Source organism: Phyllobates terribilis, unplaced genomic scaffold (assembly GCF_046119375.1).
Source record: "Phyllobates terribilis strain yellow unplaced genomic scaffold, ASM4611937v1 Scaffold_2__4_contigs__length_985480577, whole genome shotgun sequence".
NCBI lineage: Eukaryota > Metazoa > Chordata > Amphibia > Anura > Dendrobatidae > Phyllobates > Phyllobates terribilis.
Window position 1 is genome coordinate 78,012,335 of NW_027362762.1, and position 23,230 is coordinate 78,035,564.

Below are 23,230 nucleotides of genomic sequence, written 5' to 3' on the forward strand. Positions count from 1 at the left end.
AGTAATTGCACTGAGGAGGGCACGGGTAATGTTGTGGGACCCGTGCTTGTGGAAGGCGGAGACGATACCGGGAGAAACAGTGGCGGCTGGGGACCGAGTATGGACACCCAGCCGCCGCCGGCATGAGGTTATGAAAAGCTTCCGCCTCCACAAGCCTAAAAGGCCACATTTCAAGTGCAAGCAGCTGTCAAAAAATTGGCAGTATAGTATTGCAGCCTGTGGGTGGGTGGGTGTCTGGCTGCATACTTGCGCTTGCATTCCAAGGAATGGGGTAGGGACAACTGAACGCTGCACTGGGACAAGGACGTGGACGGTGATTGTTGCAAGTCTGCAACGACAGGTGGATGGTGGGAGGCATCTTCGCATGCGCCAAGGATCACTTATGATGGGCACACTGTTAGACAGTGACCTGGGAGTCAGAGATGCTTCCAGAGGTCTTCCCCATGCTGTTCCCATGTCTTTTCAGCACTGTATGCATGTGATTGATGATGTGTCACACACCACATGGCCAGATAAGGTTGTAAAATGTTAAAATGACATTTCCCATTGAAGGCATTTGTCACAGTTGAGAGCAATGCAAAAGTGAAAAAACGCATCAAAAACGATACGTGTGAACATAGCCAAAGTGTGGAGGAGTATTTTTGGTTTTGGCTATTTATTTTCCCTTATATACAAGTCATTACCCTGGAAAGGATGTTCCTTAATATATTTCTCAGGAAAATCCATTTTGGTTTTGTTTTTGTACGTTTTATTGTGAGTCCGTAAAAGTGGCGTAATACCTCTGACAACGTTGTTGACAGCAGTGACCTGGGAGTCGGAAATGCTTCCAGGGGTCTTCCCCATGCTGTCCCCATGTCATTTGAGCACTGTTCCCATAGATTTGGGCAATTTTTAGGCCCTCTGCAGACCGCCGGAAGGAGCCGCCTGAAAAATGCTTGAGTTTCCCATAGACTTACATTGGGCTCGTTGCTCGGGTCGAGCACCTGAGTATTCCAATGTGCTCGACCTGAGCAACGAGTACCGGAGCAATTTAGTGCTCGCTCATCACTATCTATTATCTATCTATTATATCAACAAAAACTAAAACTAGATTAGTCCAATTTCAAAGGAAGATATAAACAAAATCATTAAGATAAATAATTTTTATTTTCATCCAATTAAAAATATTTTTAAAATACAGGTACTTTCAAATTCAAAAGTCAAATATCAATCACAAACCTATATTATTATGGTAAGTTTTCTCCATAAGTACAATTAACAGTATTAGAATATTCAAATATCCAATTCTATTGCACCCATTCCCTGTAAAGTGCTGAGATTTTTTTTTTTGAAAAACATAATTATAGCCCGAGATTCAAAAAATATAAAGTGTAAGCTCCAAAAGTTATATCTCTATATGCTATAAATAAATCTCACGTATATCATTACTTGTATCTATCTATCTATCTATCTATCTATCTATCCCATATCTATCTATCTATCTAGCTATCATCTATATATCTATCTCATATCTATCTAATATCTATCTATATATCTATTATCTATCTATCTATCTCATATATATATATCTATCTATGATTATAATAATCTACCTATCCATCTATTTATTTATCTATCGCTTGTATTTTGAAAAAACAAACCATAAAACTCTTTATTCAGAAGCATTTCTTTGTTCCAATAAAGGGAATAATTGCCAATTAACTCCTTCTTTACTGTCATTTTTGACAATCTGCATATAATATCTTCCAGTTCACCTTTTGACTTTACCAAACAAATTGGAATCCAGAATAGACGGGAGGATTCATTCCTTTCCTCTATCCCAGTTCATAATTCAAAGTTTCCTATAAATAGGACTTGACCTACATTTACATCGGTTGTCCACAGACAGATCAAGGTTTTCCTGGCCTTCATTTGAAATGATGAAAGGAGAAATCCTTGAAGGCTTTGAGATTCATAGATGTCATTGTTATACATGCGGCATCCTATTAAATACACCGACTTCCATATAATAAAGTGTGACTGACAATTAGACATGGGCTTTGCAATTTTCGCTGCAGTAATCCAGCTGCCGATCAGGTAAGCAGAGCGGTTTGCTTATCGTAGGGTCTTCGAAGCTTTATTCTAATGATACGTTGAGATTCCTTCTATAATGATCCATGTCTGCCAGTGCACTTTTTCAAAAAATAGCCATGCCAGCTCCATTTCTCTATATCCCTACAGGGGATTCTTGTTAACCATCTGCTATTGTATCCTATCAAAAGACAGGGAAGAATTGTAGCTGGAGATACTGTATGGAGGTTATGCAATTAATTTTCTTCTGGGCGCTGGTAGTAAGCCATGCTTGAGCAATTCATTCTCATTAAGTTAGCCACAAGATGACAATCGAAGATGAATTGAAGAAAAAAAAAATTGCTTTTACTTGGTGGCCTACTTCTATCGCACAAGGTAGATCAGAGCCATGATGAAAAATTGATTTATAAAATAAATACTAATGAAAAAGGGGTAAAGACGCAAAATCCTAAAAACGCGGGCGATTTTAGTTTTAAGTTTTTAAGGTGTGAACAGAACATTTTAGATCACTCGTTTTGTTTTCCACCTTCCCCAAAATAATACAGTGTTTGGAGGATATATAGTGTACTCTATACAATGTGTTCAGGGCTGGCACTAACACCTGCTGGTCCCGGGTAAGTATTGGCCCAAGGTATCTCTGCACTTTGCACCATCCACCGTTCATGTACATACTACATTTATGGAGCAGGCTCAGGAGCTGAGCCGGCTCCATTTAGTGTGGGTGTCGGCTGTATTATACAGTCAGAACCCAAGTCTAGCTATTAAAGGGAATCCGTCAGCATGTTTTTGCTATGTACACTGTGTTCCAAATTATTATGCAAATAATATTTTCTCAGATTTTCCCAAATTACCTATATGAATTGCAGTCATTGTAATTTTCCAGTCAAATAACTATTAGAGTACAATTGAAAGGTTTTTGTACAAACTGCCTATGATAACAGTATATTCTTAAAAAAATAAAACACTCAAACTGCACTCAAAATGCATGTTCCAAATTATTATGCACAGCAGAGTTTTCAACCTTTTCATTTTAATAAAGAACAAAAAAATGGTCATTTTTGAAATTATAAGCATTAGCAGGTTATTACACACTGAAATCAAACAGTTTTCAACTCAAAACTTTATTCTAGGTGATGTTACATTTTCACATAGGACCCCTTGTTCGAAAGGAGCTTCTGAACTCTCTCGTCCATTGAATTTGTCAGGTTTTGGATGGTTTCTGCTTCAATTGTTTTGCATGAGGACAGAATACCATCCCAGAGCTGTTGCTTAAATGTGAACTGCCTTCCGCCATCATAGACACTCCTTTTGATGATGCTCCAGAGGTTCTCAATGGGGTTGTGTCACGGGTGTGTCGCCACGAAGATCGTCACGATTACACAGCCTGACTTCTCGCAGCTGACTTTTTGGTGCTTTGTGTTTTCGGCAGTGAGGGAGTTAATTCTCTTTCTCTCTGTGCTAGACAGGTCCAACCTCGCCCAGCTGCAATCAATGCTGCTGTAGTGAGTCTCCTTCAAATGCCTGCTGGTCTGTTTGGGAAGTGTCGGTGAAAGCTTTTCATACAGACTTACAGAGCGGATCGTGGTATTTGGAGTTTCTGAGATAAGTGTATTTGGAGTGTATTTTCCCTTCCTCGCTTTATCATTTATCTCCTTTCCCGTTCGTGTTCCCTCTGTTGTAGTAGTGTAGTCTTTGTATGCAAGGTGGTTTTGGTTTTTCCCTTGTACTGTCTCGTTCGTCTAAGTACTGTGTGTGGGCATATTATTACTTGTCCTCTTTTGTTGTGATCGGGGTCCTTCTCAGGACTAGATTACTTAGGTGCAGGGATCCTCAGGAGGTAGGGGTTACGCTGGCGGCCTGGACCTCTGTACCTTTAACAGTACCTCCAGGTTGAGGGATTAGTCAGGGCCCCAGCTTAGGGTCAGCTTAGGCCCCTACCTCCAGTATACAGAGACAGTGTGACATTTTCACCGACCCACTTAGTTTTTCTCCAGCTACCATGGATCCAGTAGCCGGTCTAGCTCGGCAGTTGCAGAGTTTGTCCATGGAGCTGGCGGACGTTAGGTCCAAGGTTTTGCATCCTCTGGAGCAAGCCGGACCAGAACCTAAAGTAGCTCTCCCTGACAGGTTCACTGGGGGGCGGGACAAGTTTTTTGTTTTCCGGGAGGCATGCAAATTGTACTTTCGGCTGCGACCTCGGTCATCGGGGAGTGAAGAACAAAGGGTGGGAATTGTCATCTCGCTCCTACAAGGGGACCCACAATCTTGGGCGTTCTCTCTTCCCCCGGGCTCCCCGGCTCTCCAGTCAGTGGATAGGTTTTTCGCTGCTCTGGGACTCGTATATGATGACCCAGATCGGATCTCCCTTGCTGAGTCTAAGTTACGTAGGATCCAGCAGGGAGATCGTCCGGCGGAGGAATTCTGTTCGGAGTTCCGTAGGTGGGCCACGGACACCCAGTGGAATGACCCGGCTCTTAGGAGCCAGTTTTGTCAAGGTTTATCCGACAAATTACAGGATGTGTTGGCACAGTATGACTCTCCCGCGTCACTGGAAGCCGCTATGGCCCTGGCTATTCGCGTTGACAGACGGCTTCGGGAGAGGTGCGGGATAACTCGACCCCCTGTGATGACTCCACCTCCTACAAGGTCCCCTCATATGGTGGTTCCCCTGGTCAGTCCAGAGGAGCCTATGCAATTAGGAGGGACATCATTTCGGGGGAGGGGACCGGTGGTGCGCCATAAGACAGGAAGGTGTTTCTTCTGCGGGAGAAAGGGACATTTTATTGGGGGGTGTCCATCCCGTCCCTTGCAGAGTGAAGAGTCGTCGGAAAACTGTTGATCCCAGGTTGTGTGGTGGACGGCAATCTGGGAGTAGGTATTTCGTCCCTAGGTTCGTCTCAGTTTCTCGTACCGGCGGAGGTGGTGGTGGGTACGAGAACTGAGAGGATATCTGTTCTTCTGGATAGTGGGGCCGGGGCTAATCTGGTTGATGCTCGGTTTGCCCGGGTTCAAGGTATGCGATTGAGTGAGTTGGCTAAACCCATCCCCATATTCTCGATCGATGCCAGGCCTCTCGGTCAGGGAAGTTTTTTGCAAGCTGTGCATGACGTAAAACTTCAAGTGGGGGCGATACATAAAGAACTGTTGTCTTGCTACGTGTTGGAGGGTCTTCCCACTCCTATAGTGTTGGGCCTTCCTTGGTTAACTAAGCATAACCCGGTTATTAATTGGCAAACCAGAGAGATAAGCCAATGGAGTAAATTCTGTAATAAAAACAGCATGAACACGGTCATCGGTGCGGTTACTCCTTGGGTCTTACCTCCATTTCTGGCGGACTTTGAGGATGTATTCTCGGAGAAAGGGTGTCAGGAACTACCTCCTCATCGCGAGTATGACTGTTCTGTAAAACTGCTCCCTGAGGCCAAGTTACCTAAAGCTAGGTTGTATAACCTTTCTGGTCCTGAGAGGCAGGCCATGAAGGATTATATTTCAGAAAGTCTGGCTAAGGGGCATATTAGACCTTCATCTTCACCGGTGGCTGCGGGGTTCTTCTTTGTTAAGAAGAAAGATGGAGGCCTACGCCCTTGCCTGGATTTCCGTGAACTTAATCGGATTACGGTCCGAGATCCGTATCCACTCCCACTTATTCCCGATCTCTTTAATCAGATCGTGGGCGCCAAATGGTTCTCTAAGTTGGATCTCAGGGGGGCGTACAATCTGATTAGGATGAAGGAGGGGGATGAGTGGAAGACGGCGTTTAACACTCCGGAGGGGCATTATGAGAACCTTGTCATGCCATTCGGTCTGACTAATGCCCCGGCGGTGTTCCAACACTTTGTTAATGACATTTTTCGCCGCCTGGTGGGACAGTTTGTTGTCATATATCTGGATGATATCTTAATTTACTCGCCGGATCTGGTGTCTCATCAGGAGCACGTTAGGCAGGTGTTACAGATCTTGCGGGATAATAAACTGTATGCCAAATGGGAAAAGTGTGTGTTCGCCGTACAGGAACTCCAGTTTTTAGGCTTCCTGGTTTCAGCGTCCGGTTTTCGTATGGACCCTGGGAAAGTGCGGGCAGTTCTTGAGTGGGATCGGCCAGAGAATCTTAAGGCACTACAACGTTTCCTGAGGTTTGCTAATTATTACCGGAAGTTCATTCGTAATTTCTCGTCCATGGTTAAGCCTCTCACAGACATGACTAAAAAGGGGACGGATTTTTCTAGATGGTCTGACAAGGCTTGTCAAGCATTCTCCTGCTTGAAAAAATGTTTTGCCTCGGCACCCATACTCATTCAACCTGATGCGTCACAGCCATTCATTGTAGAGGTAGACGCTTCCGAGGTAGGGGTGGGAGCAGTATTGTCACAAGGTTCGTCCCCTGGTAAGTGGCATCCGTGCGCCTTTTTCTCTAAAAAATTGTCGTCCGCTGAGAGGAATTACGATGTCGGCAATAGGGAACTCTTAGCCATTAAGTTAGCTTTTGAGGAGTGGCGCCATTTTTTGGAGGGGGCAGTCCATCCGGTCACCGTCATCACCGATCACAAGAACCTGCTATATCTGGAGTCCGCGAAACGTCTGAATCCCAGACAAGCTAGGTGGTCATTGTTTTTTACCAGGTTTAATTTTGTCGTTACATATCGTCCTGGGTCAAAAAATGTAAAGGCGGATGCCTTATCTCGTAGTTTCCCTGGGGCCGGGAATACGGACGACCCGATTCCTATCCTTCAGGAGGGGGTGGTGGTTTCGGCAGTATGCTCTGAGCTGGAGGAGGAGGTATTGGAGGCTCAGGGGGACGCCCCTGTTGGACCTCCGGGGAGACTGTTTGTTCCAGATCAGTTGCGACAAAAGGTGATCGAGGCACACCATAACTCAGTTTTGGCAGGACACCCGGGGAGTAAAGCAACTGTGGATCTTCTCTCGCGTCGGTTTTGGTGGCCTAACTTACATAAGGAGGTGGTAACTTTTGTCGCGTCCTGTGGGGTTTGTGTGCGCTCTAAGACCTCACATACCCGTCCGTCTGGGGCCCTCTTACCTTTGAAGATCCCGGAGCGTCCTTGGACTCATCTGTCTATGGACTTTATTACGGACCTCCCTCCGTCTTCGGGTAAATCGGTCATACTCGTTGTAGTGGACAGGTTCAGCAAGATGGCACATTTTATCGCTCTTCCGGCTCTCCCTAATGCTAAAACTCTTGCGCAGGTGTTCATTGGGGAGATTGTGAGGCTTCACGGGGTACCCTCCGATGTGGTGTCTGATCGGGGGTCTCAGTTTGTGTCCAAGTTCTGGAAGGCGTTTTGTGCACGGCGGGGGATGCATTTGTCATTCTCATCGGCTTTTCACCCTCAGACCAACGGTCAGACGGAACGTATGAACCAGAGCTTGGAGACATATCTCCGGTGTTTTGTGTCAGAGAACCAGGAGGACTGGGCTTCTTTCTTACCTCTGGCAGAGTTTGCTCTCAATAATAGGCGGAGCGAGTCCACTGGTAAGTCCCCATTTTTTGGGGCATATGGTTTTCACCCCCAGTTTTGTACTTTCAGTAGGGGGGGGCTCTTCGGGGGTTCCTGAGGAGGAACGATTTTCCTCATCACTCGCTTCAGTATGGAGAGGGGTGCTGAAGAATCTGAATACTATGGGGAACCGATACAAACGTATGGCTGATAGGAGGAGAGTGTCTGGTCCGGACCTAAGTGTGAACGATCGGGTATGGTTGTCTACCAGGAATATTAAACTTAAGGTTCCCTCCTGGAAACTGGGTCCCAGGTTCATCGGGCCGTACAGAATCAGTTCTATTATTAATCCGGTGGCATTCCATCTTGACCTCCCCCCTACGTTTAAAATTCACAACGTGTTCCACAGATCGTTGCTTAAGAGGTATGTGGCGCCGGTGGTACCGTCACCTTTACCTCCCCCTCCAGTGGTGGTCAATGGTAACTTGGAGTTCCAGGTATCAAGGGTCATCGATTCACGTTTTAATCGCCGGTCCCTTCAGTACCTGGTTCATTGGAAAGGGTGTGGGTGTTCATTGGAAAGAGGATGTGGGTTCCTGCGTCGGATATTAACGCAGACCGATTAGTTCGGGCCTTCCACACGACTCACCCGGATAAACCTGGCCCTGAGGGTCCGGAGGCCCCTCGTAGAAGGGGGGGTACTGTCACGGGTGTGTCGCCACGAAGATCGTCACGATTACACAGCCTGACTTCTCGCAGCTGACTTTTTGGTGCTTTGTGTTTTCGGCAGTGAGGGAGTTAATTCTCTTTCTCTCTGTGCTAGACGAGGTCCAGCCTCGCCCAGCTGCAATCAATGCTGCTGTAGTGAGTCTCCTTCAAATGCCTGCTGGTCTGTTTGGGAAGTGTCGGTGAAAGCTTTTCATACAGACTTACAGAGCGGATCGTGGTATTTGGAGTTTCTGAGATAAGTGTATTTGGAGTGTATTTTCCCTTCCTCGCTTTATCATTTATCTCCTTTCCCGTTCGTGTTCCCTCTGTTGTAGTAGTGTAGTCTTTGTATGCAAGGTGGTTTTGGTTTTTCCCTTGTACTGTCTCGTTCGTCTAAGTACTGTGTGTGGGCATATTATTACTTGTCCTCTTTTGTTGTGATCGGGGTCCTTCTCAGGACTAGATTACTTAGGTGCAGGGATCCTCAGGAGGTAGGGGTTACGCTGGCGGCCTGGACCTCTGTACCTTTAACAGTACCTCCAGGTTGAGGGATTAGTCAGGGCCCCAGCTTAGGGTCAGCTTAGGCCCCTACCTCCAGTATACAGAGACAGTGTGACAGGTTGAGGTCAGGGGAGCATGGGTGCCACACCATAAGTTTGTCCCCTTTTATGCCCATAGCAGCCAGAGATGCAGATGTGTTATGTGCAGCATAAGACGGGGCATTATCATGCATGAAATGATCTTGCTGCGGAATGCACGGTTCTTCTTCTTGAACCATGGCAGGAAGTTCTGTTTGAGAAACTCAACATACATTATGGAGTTCATCTTTACCCCTTCAGGGATCCTAAAGGGGCCGACAATCTCTCGCCCCATGATTCCAGCCCAACACATTACTCCACCTCCTCCTTATTGGCGCCGTAGCAGTGTTTGCATGGGGTGTCCATCAACCAGCCATCCTCCACTCCATCCATCTGGACCATCGAGCGTTGCACGGCACTCATCGGTGAACAAAACAGTTCGATGGTCCAGATGGATGGAGTGGGCATAAAAGGGGACACACTTATGGTGTGGCCCCCATGCTCCCCTGACCTCAACCCCATTGAGAACCTCTGGAGCATCATCAAAAGGAGTGTCTATGATGGCAGGAGGCAGTTCACATCTAAGCAACAGCTCTGGGAGGGTATTCTGTCCTCATGCAAAACAATTGAAGCAGAAACCATCCAAAACCTGACAAATTCAATGGACGAGAGAGTTCAGAAGCTCCTTTTGAACAAGGGGTCCTATGTGCAAATGTAACATCACCTAGAATAAAGTTTTGAGTTGAAAACTGTTTGATTTCAGTTTGTAATAACCTGCTAATGCTTATAATTTCAAAAATGACCATTTTTTTGTTCTTTATTAAAATGAAAAGGTTGAAAACTCTGCTGTGCATAATAATTTGGAACATGCATTTTGAGTGCAGTTTGAGTGTTTTATTTTCTTAAAAAATATACTGTTATCATAGGCAGTTTGTACAAAAACCTTTCAATTGTACTCTAATAGTTATTTGACTGGAAAATTACAATGACTGCAATTCATATAGGTAATTTGGGAAAATCTGAGAAAATATTATTTGCATAATAATTTGGAACACAGTGTAATCTCGGACCAACATGATGTAGGGGCAGAGATCCTGATTCCAGCGATGTGTTACTTACTGGGCTGTGTTTTGTTGTTTCAATAAAATCAGTGTTTTATCAGCAGGAGATTATCACTACAGGACTAGGTGTCTCATGCCTTCTAGTCCTCTTGCTCTGTGTAACCCTGCCCCCATTATCAATTAGCAGCTTTCTGTCAATGAATAGTGTACACAGAAAGCTGCCAATCAGTGGTGTGGGCAGGGTTACAAAGAGCTCAGCATTCAGAGAACTGCAGCGAAAACTGTGATTGTATCACAACTGCTGCACCTAGTAAACTAAGTGATACATCACTAGATTCAGGGTCTCTGCTCCAACATCATGCTGCTCTCAGATGGGATAGGAAAAATCTAGTGACAGATTCCCTTTAAGGACCCGCGTCTCTGCCATGTTCGTACACCTATAAGGTTCAGCCTGTGGCCGGGCTTGAAAGAAGAGCGGTAATTTTACAATACACTGAGATATTAGAGTACTGTACGATTGTATTACTGTGCATTGTACAAGCGATCAATTAATGGCAGCTTCAAGTTCTCTAAAAAGACCAATAAAAAATAAAAACTATTGAAAAAAAGAGTTCATATTAATCCCCTTTTCCCATAACATTAATAAAATGTAAAAAGTAAAAAATATCAAAATATTTGGTATCGACTCTTGCCTAACTGGCTGATTTCATAAAACATCATATTTTTTTCCAAAATAGTATATGGCTATGTGCCCACGATGCAGAAATGCTCAGGATTTTTTTTGAGCATTTCTGCATGCGGATTGTACATGCGGATTGTACATGCGGATTTTACATGTGGATTGTACATGCGTTTTCCTGCCAGGGACAAGCGGATGTGAAGCGTTCTTCACTTTCATTTCCGCATGCGGGTTGACAAGCGCTTTCCAAGCGATTAGCATCACTTGGAAAGTGCTTGTGACAACTAGGTCACACTATATAAATCCATGCAAACGGCATGGATTTATATAGTGTGACCCGAGATGGTGGTTAAAAATAAAAAAATAAATACATACTTACCCTCTGATGGCCCCCGGTGACCTGCTCACTCCGTTCTCCCTTGCCGGCAGCGGTGGATTGAAGGACCTACCGACATCAGCGTCGTGTGACCCGTCACATGACTCTGACGTCAGCGCAGGTCCTTCATACCACCGCGAAGTGCCGGGAAGCAAGGAGGAGGGCAGCGCGGAAACGCATTAAAAACGCATCGTGGGCACACAGCCTATGACAAATTAAGATAAATAATTGACAGGTTCACGCTTTTTTGAACATTTCAAGAAAAAATAGTATAAAAAGATATTGCAAAGTCATAAGAAAACCCAATTTTAATGGTTTAACAGCAGCAATCGGAGCAATCTCCTGTCACTACTGTCAAATACAGATTCCGGTTGTGACATGCAGCTGGTATCTGTCAGGCATGATGTGGGCTCAGCTCCAGAGGCCACTCCATTGACACGCAGCTGGAATCTGCCAGGCATGATGCGGGGTCAGCTCCTGAGGCTGCTCCATTGACACGCAGCCGGTATGTGCCAGTCATGATGCAGGCTCAGCTCCTGAGACTACTCCATTTACACGAAGTGGGTATCTTCAAGGCATGATGTGGGCTCAGCTCCTGAGGCCTCTCCATTGACACGCAACTGGAATCTGCCAGGCATGAGCAGGCTCAGCTCCTGGCGCCACTCCATTGATACGCAACTGGAATCTGCCAGGCATGATGTGGGCTCAGCTCCTGAAGCCACTCCATTGACACACAGCCGGTATCTGCCAGGCATGATGCGGGCTCAGTTCCTGAGGCCGTACCATTGACACACAGTTGGTATCTGCCAAGCATTATGCAGGCTCAGTCCCTAAGGGCATTCCATTGACACGCAGCCGGTATCTGCCAGATATTATGTAGTCTCAGCTCCTGAGGCCACACCATTGACACGCAGCTGGTATCTGCCAGGCATGATGCGAGCTCAGCTCCTGAGACTGCTCCATACATGGGAACTCAACATACGAGGTACTAATTAATATATATTAAAAAGTGAAAATAGCTTTAAAGTAAAAAAAAATTCATTTGTATTGTCATGTTGGTCATGTGAAAGAAAGTTAACCAGGAATGGACATAGCATAGGTGCAGGCTGTGAAGTCAAAAAACATGAGGCCCAAGATGTAAGGGGGCCACATCTACCACGTAAGCAGGTGTAATTGTGTATTATGATGAGCTATTGGACTGTAAAGGGCCCATTTATTGTTCTGGCACAGGGACCCTTCTCCTGGAGGTACCTCTATGTAAAACGCAGAGCGTGTGCCTCTAGAATGCCATTAGCTCTGTGTCACACTACTAAGGTTTAAAGGGAACATGTCGGGACGATTTTACCATTGAACCATTGGTATGGCTTTAAAAGTTCTAGAACTACATTAAAATTATATCTGATGTGCCAGGTCTGAGAAAACAAGCTTTCAATGCACATGCAAATTAGCCTGTGAGTGCTTTTGGGCGTGTACATGAAATACAAGTGCATCTGCCTTCTTCGCCACCCCCTCTCCCGGGCTAATTTGCATGAGGCATCAAAACTTGATTTTTCGGCGCTGGCACATTGGATTACTACAAGGTAGGTATAATTTTTTGTGTTTTACTAGGATGTATGCAGCCATAATCATAGTCCTGAAAATGTAAGAAATTCTACAACGCCTTCTCACGCCATGCCCTAGCACTATGGCACAGGTATGGCACAAGCTCGTAGGTTATGTCTGTGCCATTTTATTTGAAATGTACATATGACACCTTGCTTACTAGGTAATGGTAACCATTTTGCTGAGACAACCCAGCAAACTCAGAGGGTGGGTTTAGGAAAATCCCATCTGAAAATGAGCATTCATGGACTGTGGTTTTACAGAGGAATCGGGTCGTAAGTGTAAGGCCAATTTCACACAAACGTATGCAAAATCATCAGTTTTATCTCCAGAAAAAAACTATTTTTTTTCATCCGTTTTGTACAATCTTATGGCATCCATTTTTTCCATGAACAATTTCATAAATAATACAGGACAACTACAGTTTCCTCTCTTTATTATTGTAATATATCCATTAAAAATGCATGACCTATGGATGATGACCTGTATGCCATCCACTTTTTACGCACCCATTGACTTATAATAGACAAGTCTGATCCAGAGTACAGGTCAAAGTAGTGCATGGGTGATTTTTTTACATGTAGACAATGGGTCCATGTGTAAAAACGTTCATGTGAATGACCACATTAACTTGCATTGGTCAGTATGCCGTCCTTATACTATCAGTTGTCAGTGTGCCGTCCGTATACTATCAGCTTGCATAAGAACAGCACATGGACATTTAATAGGTTCACCTGAACGAGCCCAAACATCGACAGACATAATAAGCAGCAATACATAAGTATTGCAATATATTATCTAATAAAAGGACTAAAAAAAGGACTAAAAAAAGGACTAAAAAAAGGACTAAAAAAAGGACTAAAAAAAGGACTAAAAAAGGACTAAAAAAAGGACTAAAAAAAAGTAAAGAAAAAAGTTCAATACAATTTACAGAAAAATAAACAAGAAATCTAAAGTCAAATAGAACATAAACAAAATCTTTTTTTTTTCCATTACAATGTTTTGCGGGGGAAAAAAGTAAACATACTCAGTATCTGCACCTTCATAATGACCCTGCTGTTAAGTGGACGTATTACTGTATTTATCCTGCATTGTAAATGCCATCACACAAAAGAGAAAGTCTTTATTGTGCAAAAGTAGTAAAACATAAAAAGGGGTTAAGAGAACAGTTAACTACACTTTATTAGGGGGCAGGAAAGATTTTGGGGTGCTGACATTAAAGGGCAAAATAGTTACAGGTCTTCTTTGTGCCTGCATTCGTCTAATGCCACGATTGTTGACAGTGGTGCCCAGGAGCATTATACTGCCTATGACAAGCTTTTGTGCCTGCTCCCTATGGGAGAAATTAGTTCATGTTCAAAGACAATCCTCTTGTTTCTCCCTGTAAGCAGCACCCGAGGTGTCTCCTGACTCTGCTAAATCCATACTTCCATTTAAAGAAAGCACGGACCAATGACACTAAGGCCTCATTCAGACATCCATGATTTTTCTCATACGTAAAAACAAGGACTGTTGTTCATCAGCGTTTCTCATCCGATTTTCATCAATGTTTGGTCCATGTGTCCGTTTTTACCATCAGTGAACAGCATTCTATCAGTGAAAATCATGGAAAGAAGATGTGCGTGAAAAACAGACGTCTGAATGAGACCTTAATGAGAGTCCTTTAAAATATGCCTACAATGCATTTTAGAGGATGCTTTTAATGATCACTTTTCGTCTTTATTTTTTTTTTTGAGAGGGTAGGAGAACCCCAAAAAGAAAAATCAATTCTACAGCAGTAATTATTATTTTTTTTTCCAGCATTTAATGTAATAAATAATGGAATATTTAAAGGTAACCTGTCACATGATTCATGACGCACGATTGTAGCAAGGTATGTTTTTCTCTGAAACAGTAGAGCATAAACCACTCTTTAAAGATTCGACCTGGAGAGTCAAAATGAGTCTAATGCAGCATCTCTGCACCTCACCCCAGGTGATTGAGTCTCTACACATCAGAAAGACTTGTTCATCACATGAAGCAAAGCAAAGTGTAGCCGAAGGACAGTAGACACAGTGGTCGGCCAAGTAAACTTAGTACAGCAGATGAAAGACACATGATGCTATCTTTCCTTTAAAGTTGGAAGATGTCCAGTAGTGCCATCAGCCCAGAACTTGCAGCAACCGATGGGACCCAGCTACACCCACACACTGTTTACATGTTGGAGGCCAAACCTTCAACATAGATACCAGGCCAAGTGACTCAACTATTGTCACGCACAGTGTAGGAAAGACAAAGTGCAACATGAAGGGATGAGGGAAAGAGAGCCCAGACACTAAGGAAAGAGGGGGTGGAGACCTCCTAGGCTGATCTGATATCACCCTGTCTTCACTACCGTCCCTATATTGGTTTCTCACAAATCGCCAATCAGGAACCTAAAACCCTGTATCTCCCTAGAGCTAGGTCCTGGCTAGGGAAGGGGAAATGAGTGCTAATCAGTCCCCACTAACAACTAAAGACAGCAAGGGAAGACAGACACGGGGGAAGTAACTTAGCTTGAGCCGACTTCAGAGAGCTTACATACACAGCCTCTTAGCACCAAAGAGGAAGTAAGCAGACTGCAACACCTCCAAGCGTTCACAAGGGGCCATGTGAATATCACTGGCACCTCTCTATAGCAAACAGGAAATATTTAAACACCCAGTCCTGGGTCACAATTAGCCAGAAGGAAGGAAGCCGCTGGGTCCTAGAGTGAGACAGATCTAAGAAGGTGTATGTAATGCCAAACAGAGAGATCTCCTGCAACCAACTGCAGGGCGACTGTCACCTCTGACACACCCGTGACAACTATGCGCAAAACCATAGGAGCTGGGGTGCAGAAAAATAGCAGCTGGTATTCTGGACTGATGAGTTAAAATGTGAAATATTTGGCTGTAACAGAATGCAGTTTGTTTGCCAAAGGCCTGGAGAGTGACAAAATAATGAGAGTCTGCAGGCAGCAGTGAAGCATGGTGGAGGGTCCTGCAAGTTTGGAGCGGCATTTCAGAAAACTGAGTTGGGGATTTGGTCAGGATAAATGGTGTCTTCAATGCTGAGAAATACAGACAGAGACTTATCAATCATATAATACCATCAGGTAGGCGTCTAATTGGCTTCAAATTTATTCTGCAGCAGGACAACGACCCCAAACATCCAGTCAATGTCACTAAGAACAGTCTTCAGCCTAAAGGACAACAAAGAGTCCTGGAAGTGATAATATGGTCCCACAGAGTTCTGATCTCAAAACCATCGAGTCTGTGTGGGATTACATGAAGAGACAGAAGGATTTGCTCAAGCAACATCCACAGAAGATCTGTGGTTAGTTCTCCAAGATGTTTGGAACAACTTCCCTGCCGAGCTTCTTTAAAACCTATGCGCAAGTGTATCAGAAGAATTTATGCTGTTTTGAAGACAAAAGGCGGTCATCAAATTGATTTGATTTAGATTTATTTTATGTTCATTCATTTTGCATTGTGCTAGTTGATCAAAACTACTAGTCGATCAATCGTCAGTCAATTGCGTAATTGTCCTGACGATTGGAGGTAGCAGAGGGCTGGTTCTTGACAAATTGGTGGCAGCAGTGGGATCTCGCACCTTGGCTGTTTCTTGACACTTTTTAAGCCAAATAGATCAATTTTCAATAGGGCATAACTAGGGATGAGTGGAACAGTGGGTTCTAGTACCAGACCCAAACTTTATTCCAAAGTTCGGTTTGTGTACCAGAACTGTACACAAACTTGAACCAGAAACCGAACCCCATTGAAAATAATAGGGACCTGGACTTTGAGCAGGAAAATGTTATCTCTCTCCCTCTTTCTCTCTCTGTATCTCTCGGACATCCCCCGGAACTCCAAACATTGCAACGCACTACCAGGGAAAATTTGGGTTCGCTCATCTCTAGGCATAGGTATTTTAAATGAGCATTACCAGTCAGATATGTAAATCAGGAGAGCAGACTGTCAGTCATTACATGTCTCACACTGGAAACCCCTCCTTTTCATTTATAATAAGCTCTGGAGGCAGATTCTCAGGGAGATCTATGTCCGGCCCATAGATCTTAACAATCTTAACAGCTTATTTACATATTAAGAAAAACGTGGACTTCTCTGGAATAAGAAATTGGATCGCACATATCAATGTATCATTTTATTCAGCTTTTTATGATCTGCATGTCAATATAGACGACTTAGGAGGCTTACTTCTACTGACAGATTCCCTTTGAGGCTTTAAAACATTTTTGGCCAGCATATATGTATTATTATATTACTGTACATGTATTAATATATGTATATTTCAATTATTAAATTCTGTCTGCAGCTTTCAGCACATCCACACAATCCTTACAATGAAAGCTTTATTATGTATGGGTTTAACCTTCTGCATTTATTGTGTTCCTGGTTTGCTATTTTCTGTTACGTCTTATTTTAATAGACAGTAAATAAATCTTACCAGTTTTCACAGTCTGCCAACCTAATGAGAATGGACTTCGGGCTTGTAAGTTGTAATAGAGGATGGGACTGTGATTGTCAGCACCGGGACTCCAAGACAGGGTGGCTGTACTTTCTGTAATTTCCTCCACAATCACCACCCCGGGTGAACCAGGCGGACCTGGAAAAGAAGACACCATGAAAGCATAAAGTAATAATGGACTATATATATACAGTAGGTATCTATCTATCTATCTATATATTTATATCTATTTATCTATCTCCTATCTATCTATCTATCTCATTTTTTGTTGGTATATGCAACAGTTGTGGACTTCTTTGTTTGTGTGAAGGAGGACTTTATGCTGATCTGACAGTAGATGGCGATGTTGTGTAAAGTTTCCTTGTTTACTGTATTGTAAAAGAAAAAAGTCTCTCTTGTATTTTCTGTTTTGTTCTTACTTCCTGGTGAAGTACTGTGTGACTGTGCATTTTTTTTTACCTCATGTTCTGAGAAGTAAAAGCTTGTTATCCAATGTAATCTGCTCTGTGAAGTTTTCTACTGCAACTGTGGGTGTCCAGAAACTGTGCAACATTTTTAAATACCCATGATATCTTTTTATCCATATCTATCACCTCGTGAAGAGTCAACTATTTAATGAGGTTTATTTAATATCATAATACAATATATTGTATGAAATTAATAATGTTTCTTTTCCAAGATTTTACCTTCAGGTATGTTCTTCTTTATCTTTCCTCTTTGCTCAACATATCCCGAGATGAGTAGAATGAGTTGACCCGGTTTGAATAAAAACACAATTGGATGTGTTTAAAAAAAATGTTCCTGTGCTGAGATAATCTTATAAATGTGTCCCTGCTGTGTACTGTGTAATGGCCGTGTCTGACAGTGCAGGAACATGGTCTGATCGTATCACAGCTCCTTGGCAGGGGAGGACACAAAAAAATATACAGACATTACATCAGGAGATGGCGAATAATTCTTTCTTTTAGGTAAAACATTTTTTAAAAACAGGCAGGGAAATGTTTTACCTTACAAAAAGAATCAGCTGTGATCCCCTGCTGTCCTGTCTGTATACTCTTTTACTTTCTCCCCTGCCCAGGAGCTGTGGTATGATCAGACCATGTCCCTGTACGGTCAGACACAGCCATTACACAGTACACAGCAGGGGCACATTTATAAGATTATCTCAGCACAGGAACATTTTATTTAAACACATCCAATTGTGGAAATTATTATTATTCCAAGATCTATTAATTAAAATCAACTTTAAGATTAACTTTGCTCATGGAAAAAAACCCTTTAAGTATTTGAAAATGGGTTTTGCTAACCTTGACAACTCCTTTAATAATTCTAATGAGTCCAAGCCAGTAACGGGGGGCTGCGCTAGGTGTCATTTCCATACAATCGCTCATATTCCTGTCCCACGAGTCTGGAGTATCCACAGGCTTCCACGTTGTAAATCTGTACAAAACTTTTACAATTGGCAGCCAAGTGACAAATGTGATTCATTACCGGGACTTCACATATATTACATGTTGACAATCAAATTTCCCAGCGCTTGAGATATATAAAGAAAAGGTTGGATCACAGGCAAAGTCTTTATGATGCAAAAAGCACTTTGGAAGGCTGAGAAGTGGCAATGTATCAAGCTGTAGTCACCAGTGAAGAATTTGTGACAGGCAGCCAGGACCCGCTATGCAGATGTCATTCCTCTCATTGCTACATCATTACATTTTAGGCTGGGCGGTAATCATTCATGCTGTCAGCTGGATGGTTAGGCTGGAGAATCCTTTCTTCCCAGGGGCTATATTACTCCTCAGAATCACTCTTAAGCAAAAGGAGAATAACCAATTTGGGGAGAAAAAAAAATGAATGGAGAACCTTGTAAAATCATCAAAAAAGACATCCTTGAATGGTCTCCAATGGATTCAATGACTTTTTTTTTTTTTACATTTCCATTTTTTCTAAAAGACCCTTTGACATTGTGAAAGTAAAGTTAGACATCGTTTTGTTCTAGGAAATGTTAAAGAATGAATTTAGACTGGTTTAATTTAAAATTAATGTCATGTTGTGTTTAAGACTAACTGCAGCAGCCACTAGGGGGAGCTTTAGAGGTTTAGAAAGCATAAACAGTATACAGTCAAATCCTTGGTGCCATCAAACTGCCGTCAGAATCACACTTTGTTAAGTCTACGCATAGTTCATATTTCCATGGACAATTTATGGATAGATAAAGAACAGAAACACACAATGAAACATAAGAAAGCCATATTATCCTTCCAGGTGTGAACATTCATTTTTTTTCTAATGATTTTAACCCTTTCACTGCCATCACCTGTACTCTAAATGAGTTGAAGGCAGACAAATAGACTGGGGATAATTGGATTTGGATGTAATTTACATGCATTTTTTTTTCTTTTTAAAGGGATGAAGACCAATCCCTTAAAAAAAAGTGATTTTCAAAGTTTTATAACTTTCCATGATGGACAAAGTTATAAAAAAAAAAGTTTTGATCTTCTTCAATGCTTTTTTTTTCTACAAAAGTTGGAAAAATTGGACACCTACTGTTCTTGTGGCACCATGACATTTTGGGGTGGAAACGAAGTGGTCGGAGGATCAGGAGAGATGTTAGGGATTATTCTATTAATTGTCACTTTCAGGCTTATTTTACACATCCATCAATCACGATCTGAGTATGGACCGCGCTGTCCAGACTGGCATATATAACTATGGGACTGTTACGTTTGGATAAGGAGACCTGTGGATGGTGTGGACAACATGGTCCATACTTGGACTGTGGACATCAGCTGTGTGAAACAAGTCTAAACGGGAACTTGCCTGAAACACGTTTCTTGACTCATTAGTCACTAGACTTTTGCTCTGTTCCACCCCCATACTTTACACTGCAGCGCCATCTGATCAGCGATTTGTTCAAGATTAAAATCCAGGGATTAATTTTAGGAAGTAGGTCTAAACTTTGTCTGGCATAAGAGCCTTTTCTTCTAGTGCAAAAACATTCAGAATTGACTTGTCAAACAAGGCTGCCATGACTACATTCTAGAACCCTCCATATAAAAAAAACAAGGGGGAAAATGATATGTTCAAAAGGGAATTGCTAAAATGTTTGCAACTTTTTGCATCATTCTTAAGCCCCTTCCATCACCATCATGTACATATCATGGTGCAGGGGCCGGTGAATAGAGCTGAGCTTTCTCCATGTACAGTGGGTGCTGACTGTGTTTACAGCAAGCACCTGCCTCTACAAGCAGTGACCAGAGCTAGCTCCAATCGCTGCTGTTTCTCCATTTAAACACCATTGTCAATTACTAACAGTAGCATCAGTTAGAGCTCCAATATGGCGCCCATGGTGGGGAACTGTGCCATGTATCAGCAATATTGTTACTCCTGTGAAAACTTGCATTATTCCAGTACATAAAGCAAACAGACAAACAATTGAAGGTTCAAGTCCCACATGAGGACTAAAAAATAAAGCATAAAAAATGCATAAAAGATTCAAATGACCCCCTATTTCTCCAGTTAAAAATAAAGAAATTAAAAAAATAAACATCTTCCGTATGGCCAAGTCCAAAAAAGTCCAATGTATCAAAATATAAAATAACCTGTATGATAAACACCATAAAGAGAAAAAAAAAGATAAAAACCCAAGAGTCGACGGTTTTAGGTCACTTCACCCTCCCCCCCCCCAAAAAAAATGCAATAAAAAGTGATGATAGTGTCGTATGTACCCCAATATGGCTCCATAAAACAAATAAAGTACGGCACGCAAAAAAGTAAACAGCGTCAATGAAAAAATTAAAGTAAAGCTGCAGCATTTAAATGAGGGTCTAATAGTATTTTTTTCCTTTCTCCAAGTCGTATTGCTTGCCTTTCACTTTGCCATAAGCAGCCGCAAAAATAAAAACAAATTACTTTTTCCCTCCTTAAAAGATGCCAAGTTATAAAAAAGTATCGGAATACTTGGAAAATTCTGAGCAAGCACATTCAGAATCTGTCAGCGCATTCGCCACTGTGATTGCCTGTGTATGGTACTTATCTTCATTATGTACCTTTAAATTGCATTCCCTTCTGTTTTACACTGAGAAATCGCAATTTATGATTAAAACCTCCATCCATAGAGAAGGGCTGCGGACTATTTGCTGGCGCGATAGAAATAATGCAATGCCTTTTATGATAATGCATCATCATCAGAACAGAAAATAGATGTAAGTGCATCTGATTTTCTGGTAAATCAAGCAAGACGTTTCGCCATGATAACATAGGCCTGTTGTGCTGTGTTCAGTCTGCTGAGCAGAAGGTTATAACACAGTGAATGGGTAGCATTTCCAAGATTAACTTACGCTCTGGCAGAGGGAACACGGGCTAAGCACTATTTCCTTGCTGACTTTCAATTTTGCTTTCTTTTTTACTGTTACTCTGTTGCTAAGAGTTGCTACATTTAAATTAATGAGCCGCTCGTTTCTGGGATACATTTTATAAATAAAGTTCCTGCAAAAATCGGCTCTTTGTCCTGGAAAAAAAATAAAAAAAATCAAGGAAATCTGCAGGAGAGGTACAGATGTGACCACTATTGACGAGCGCAAGTGCTCATTGCTAGAGTTTGCCTAGAATGCTCGGGTATGCACCGAGTTTCACGGGTGCTCGAGTGACATGTTTGAGTCCCCACGGTGCATGTTTCGCAGCTGTTAGAGAGCCACAAAACATGCGGTGATTGCCTAACAAACACGGTCAATCCCCGCATGTTTTGTGGCTGTGTCGAAAGATGCGGCAGCAAGGACTCGAACATGTCACGCGAGCACCCGCGATACTCGTGGATACCCAAGCACCCTCGGCAAACTTCCCTTCCCTTGGACCTCTACCCTAAAGTTCTCAAAATACCAGTTCAATAAAATATTGTGACTTGGCAGCAAATCCCTTGACAGGTTGCAACACACATCACAACCACTGGGTGGCCACATATAGACATATGTAGCATAAACATTTCCTCATGTTGCCCATTTTTGGGATATGTCAAGGAAGGAGGAAATTTATAAAAGTTTACATCTTGTTAACTTAAAGGGGTTGTCCACTACTTTTACATTGATGCCCTATCCTTAGAACAGGGCATCAATGTCTGATCGTCCGGGGTCAGACACCTGGCACACACGCCAAACAGCTGTTCTTGGTGGCGGTGGCGGCCTCCGGCCGGAACTACATCCTTGCGGAGCTTGGCCGTCTACTTGTAATGGCCGGGGCTTTGTGCAGCAAATCCGCCTTCTATTCAATTCAATAGGAGATGGATGTGCAGTGCCCCGGGACGGCCACTACAAGTAAACGGCCTACCTCCGCGAGTAAGTGCTTCAGGCTGGCAGCCGCCGACACCGATGACATCTGATTGGCGGAGGTGCCAGTTGTCAGACCCTGGACGAACAGACATTGATGCCCTCTCCTAAGGATAGATCATCAATGTAAAAGTAGTGGACAACCTCTTTAAGGATATACTCTGATATACCAATGTATGCCTAATGCTTGGCTTAAGGGGGCAATACATGATTTAACTACTTCAGGACTTTAAATGTCCGGGTGGTCCTTGTCCTTCTCTTCACCAATGTTCTAAAATGTCACTGCATATTAGAGCAGCTGCACGACATTGTATAGCTAGCCAAGCCAGGAGTCTGGCTGTCAGACACGGCCAGACTCCCTGGAGAGAAGGCAACCATGATTTTTCTGGTTGTTCCAAGCTCTGCAGTTAAACCATTAAAATGCAACTGTCAATCTCTGAATGCGACAATTAAATTGCGTCATTGCCGGTGCATGGATTGGCTCATATCGCCACCCCACTACACAACTGTGGGAACTGATGGGATACCAAGGCTCCTGTAACTACCAAGTCAGTACTCCTGTGAAGCTAAGCCATATGCTTGGCTTCATAGGAGTACCGCAATTTAGTGATATATTTCGATAGTAAAGTTTTGCAGTATATAGTATATGCAATGAAATGATCACAGGTTCAAGTCTCCTTAGGGTGTAAAAAAAAGTTTAAAAAAGTTTTAAAAATATTAAAAAAAAGCATGAAAAAAATATATAAAAGTTTAAATCATCTGCCTTCTCCTCCTTTAAAACTAAAAAAATAAAATAAACATATTTGGTAGAGTGGTATTAAAAAATATTCTGATCTATTAAAATATAAAACTATTTAAACCGTACATTAACCCCTTTAACCCCCAAGGCTGTTTGCA

The 23,230-nt window shown here is 42.7% G+C and overlaps 1 protein-coding gene across 2 annotated transcripts in view; it reads right to left on the reverse strand.

Annotated features, from left to right (window-relative positions):
* Positions 1-23,230, reverse strand: part of CNTN5 (contactin 5) — a 2,189,536-nt gene that overhangs the window by 269,125 nt on the left and 1,897,181 nt on the right. For both annotated transcript variants that reach the window (XM_073662155.1, XM_073662156.1), the window contains one exon: positions 16,995-17,153. In XM_073662155.1, coding sequence (XP_073518256.1) covers positions 16,995-17,153 — 159 coding nt within the window. The remainder of the gene's footprint in view (positions 1-16,994; positions 17,154-23,230) is intronic.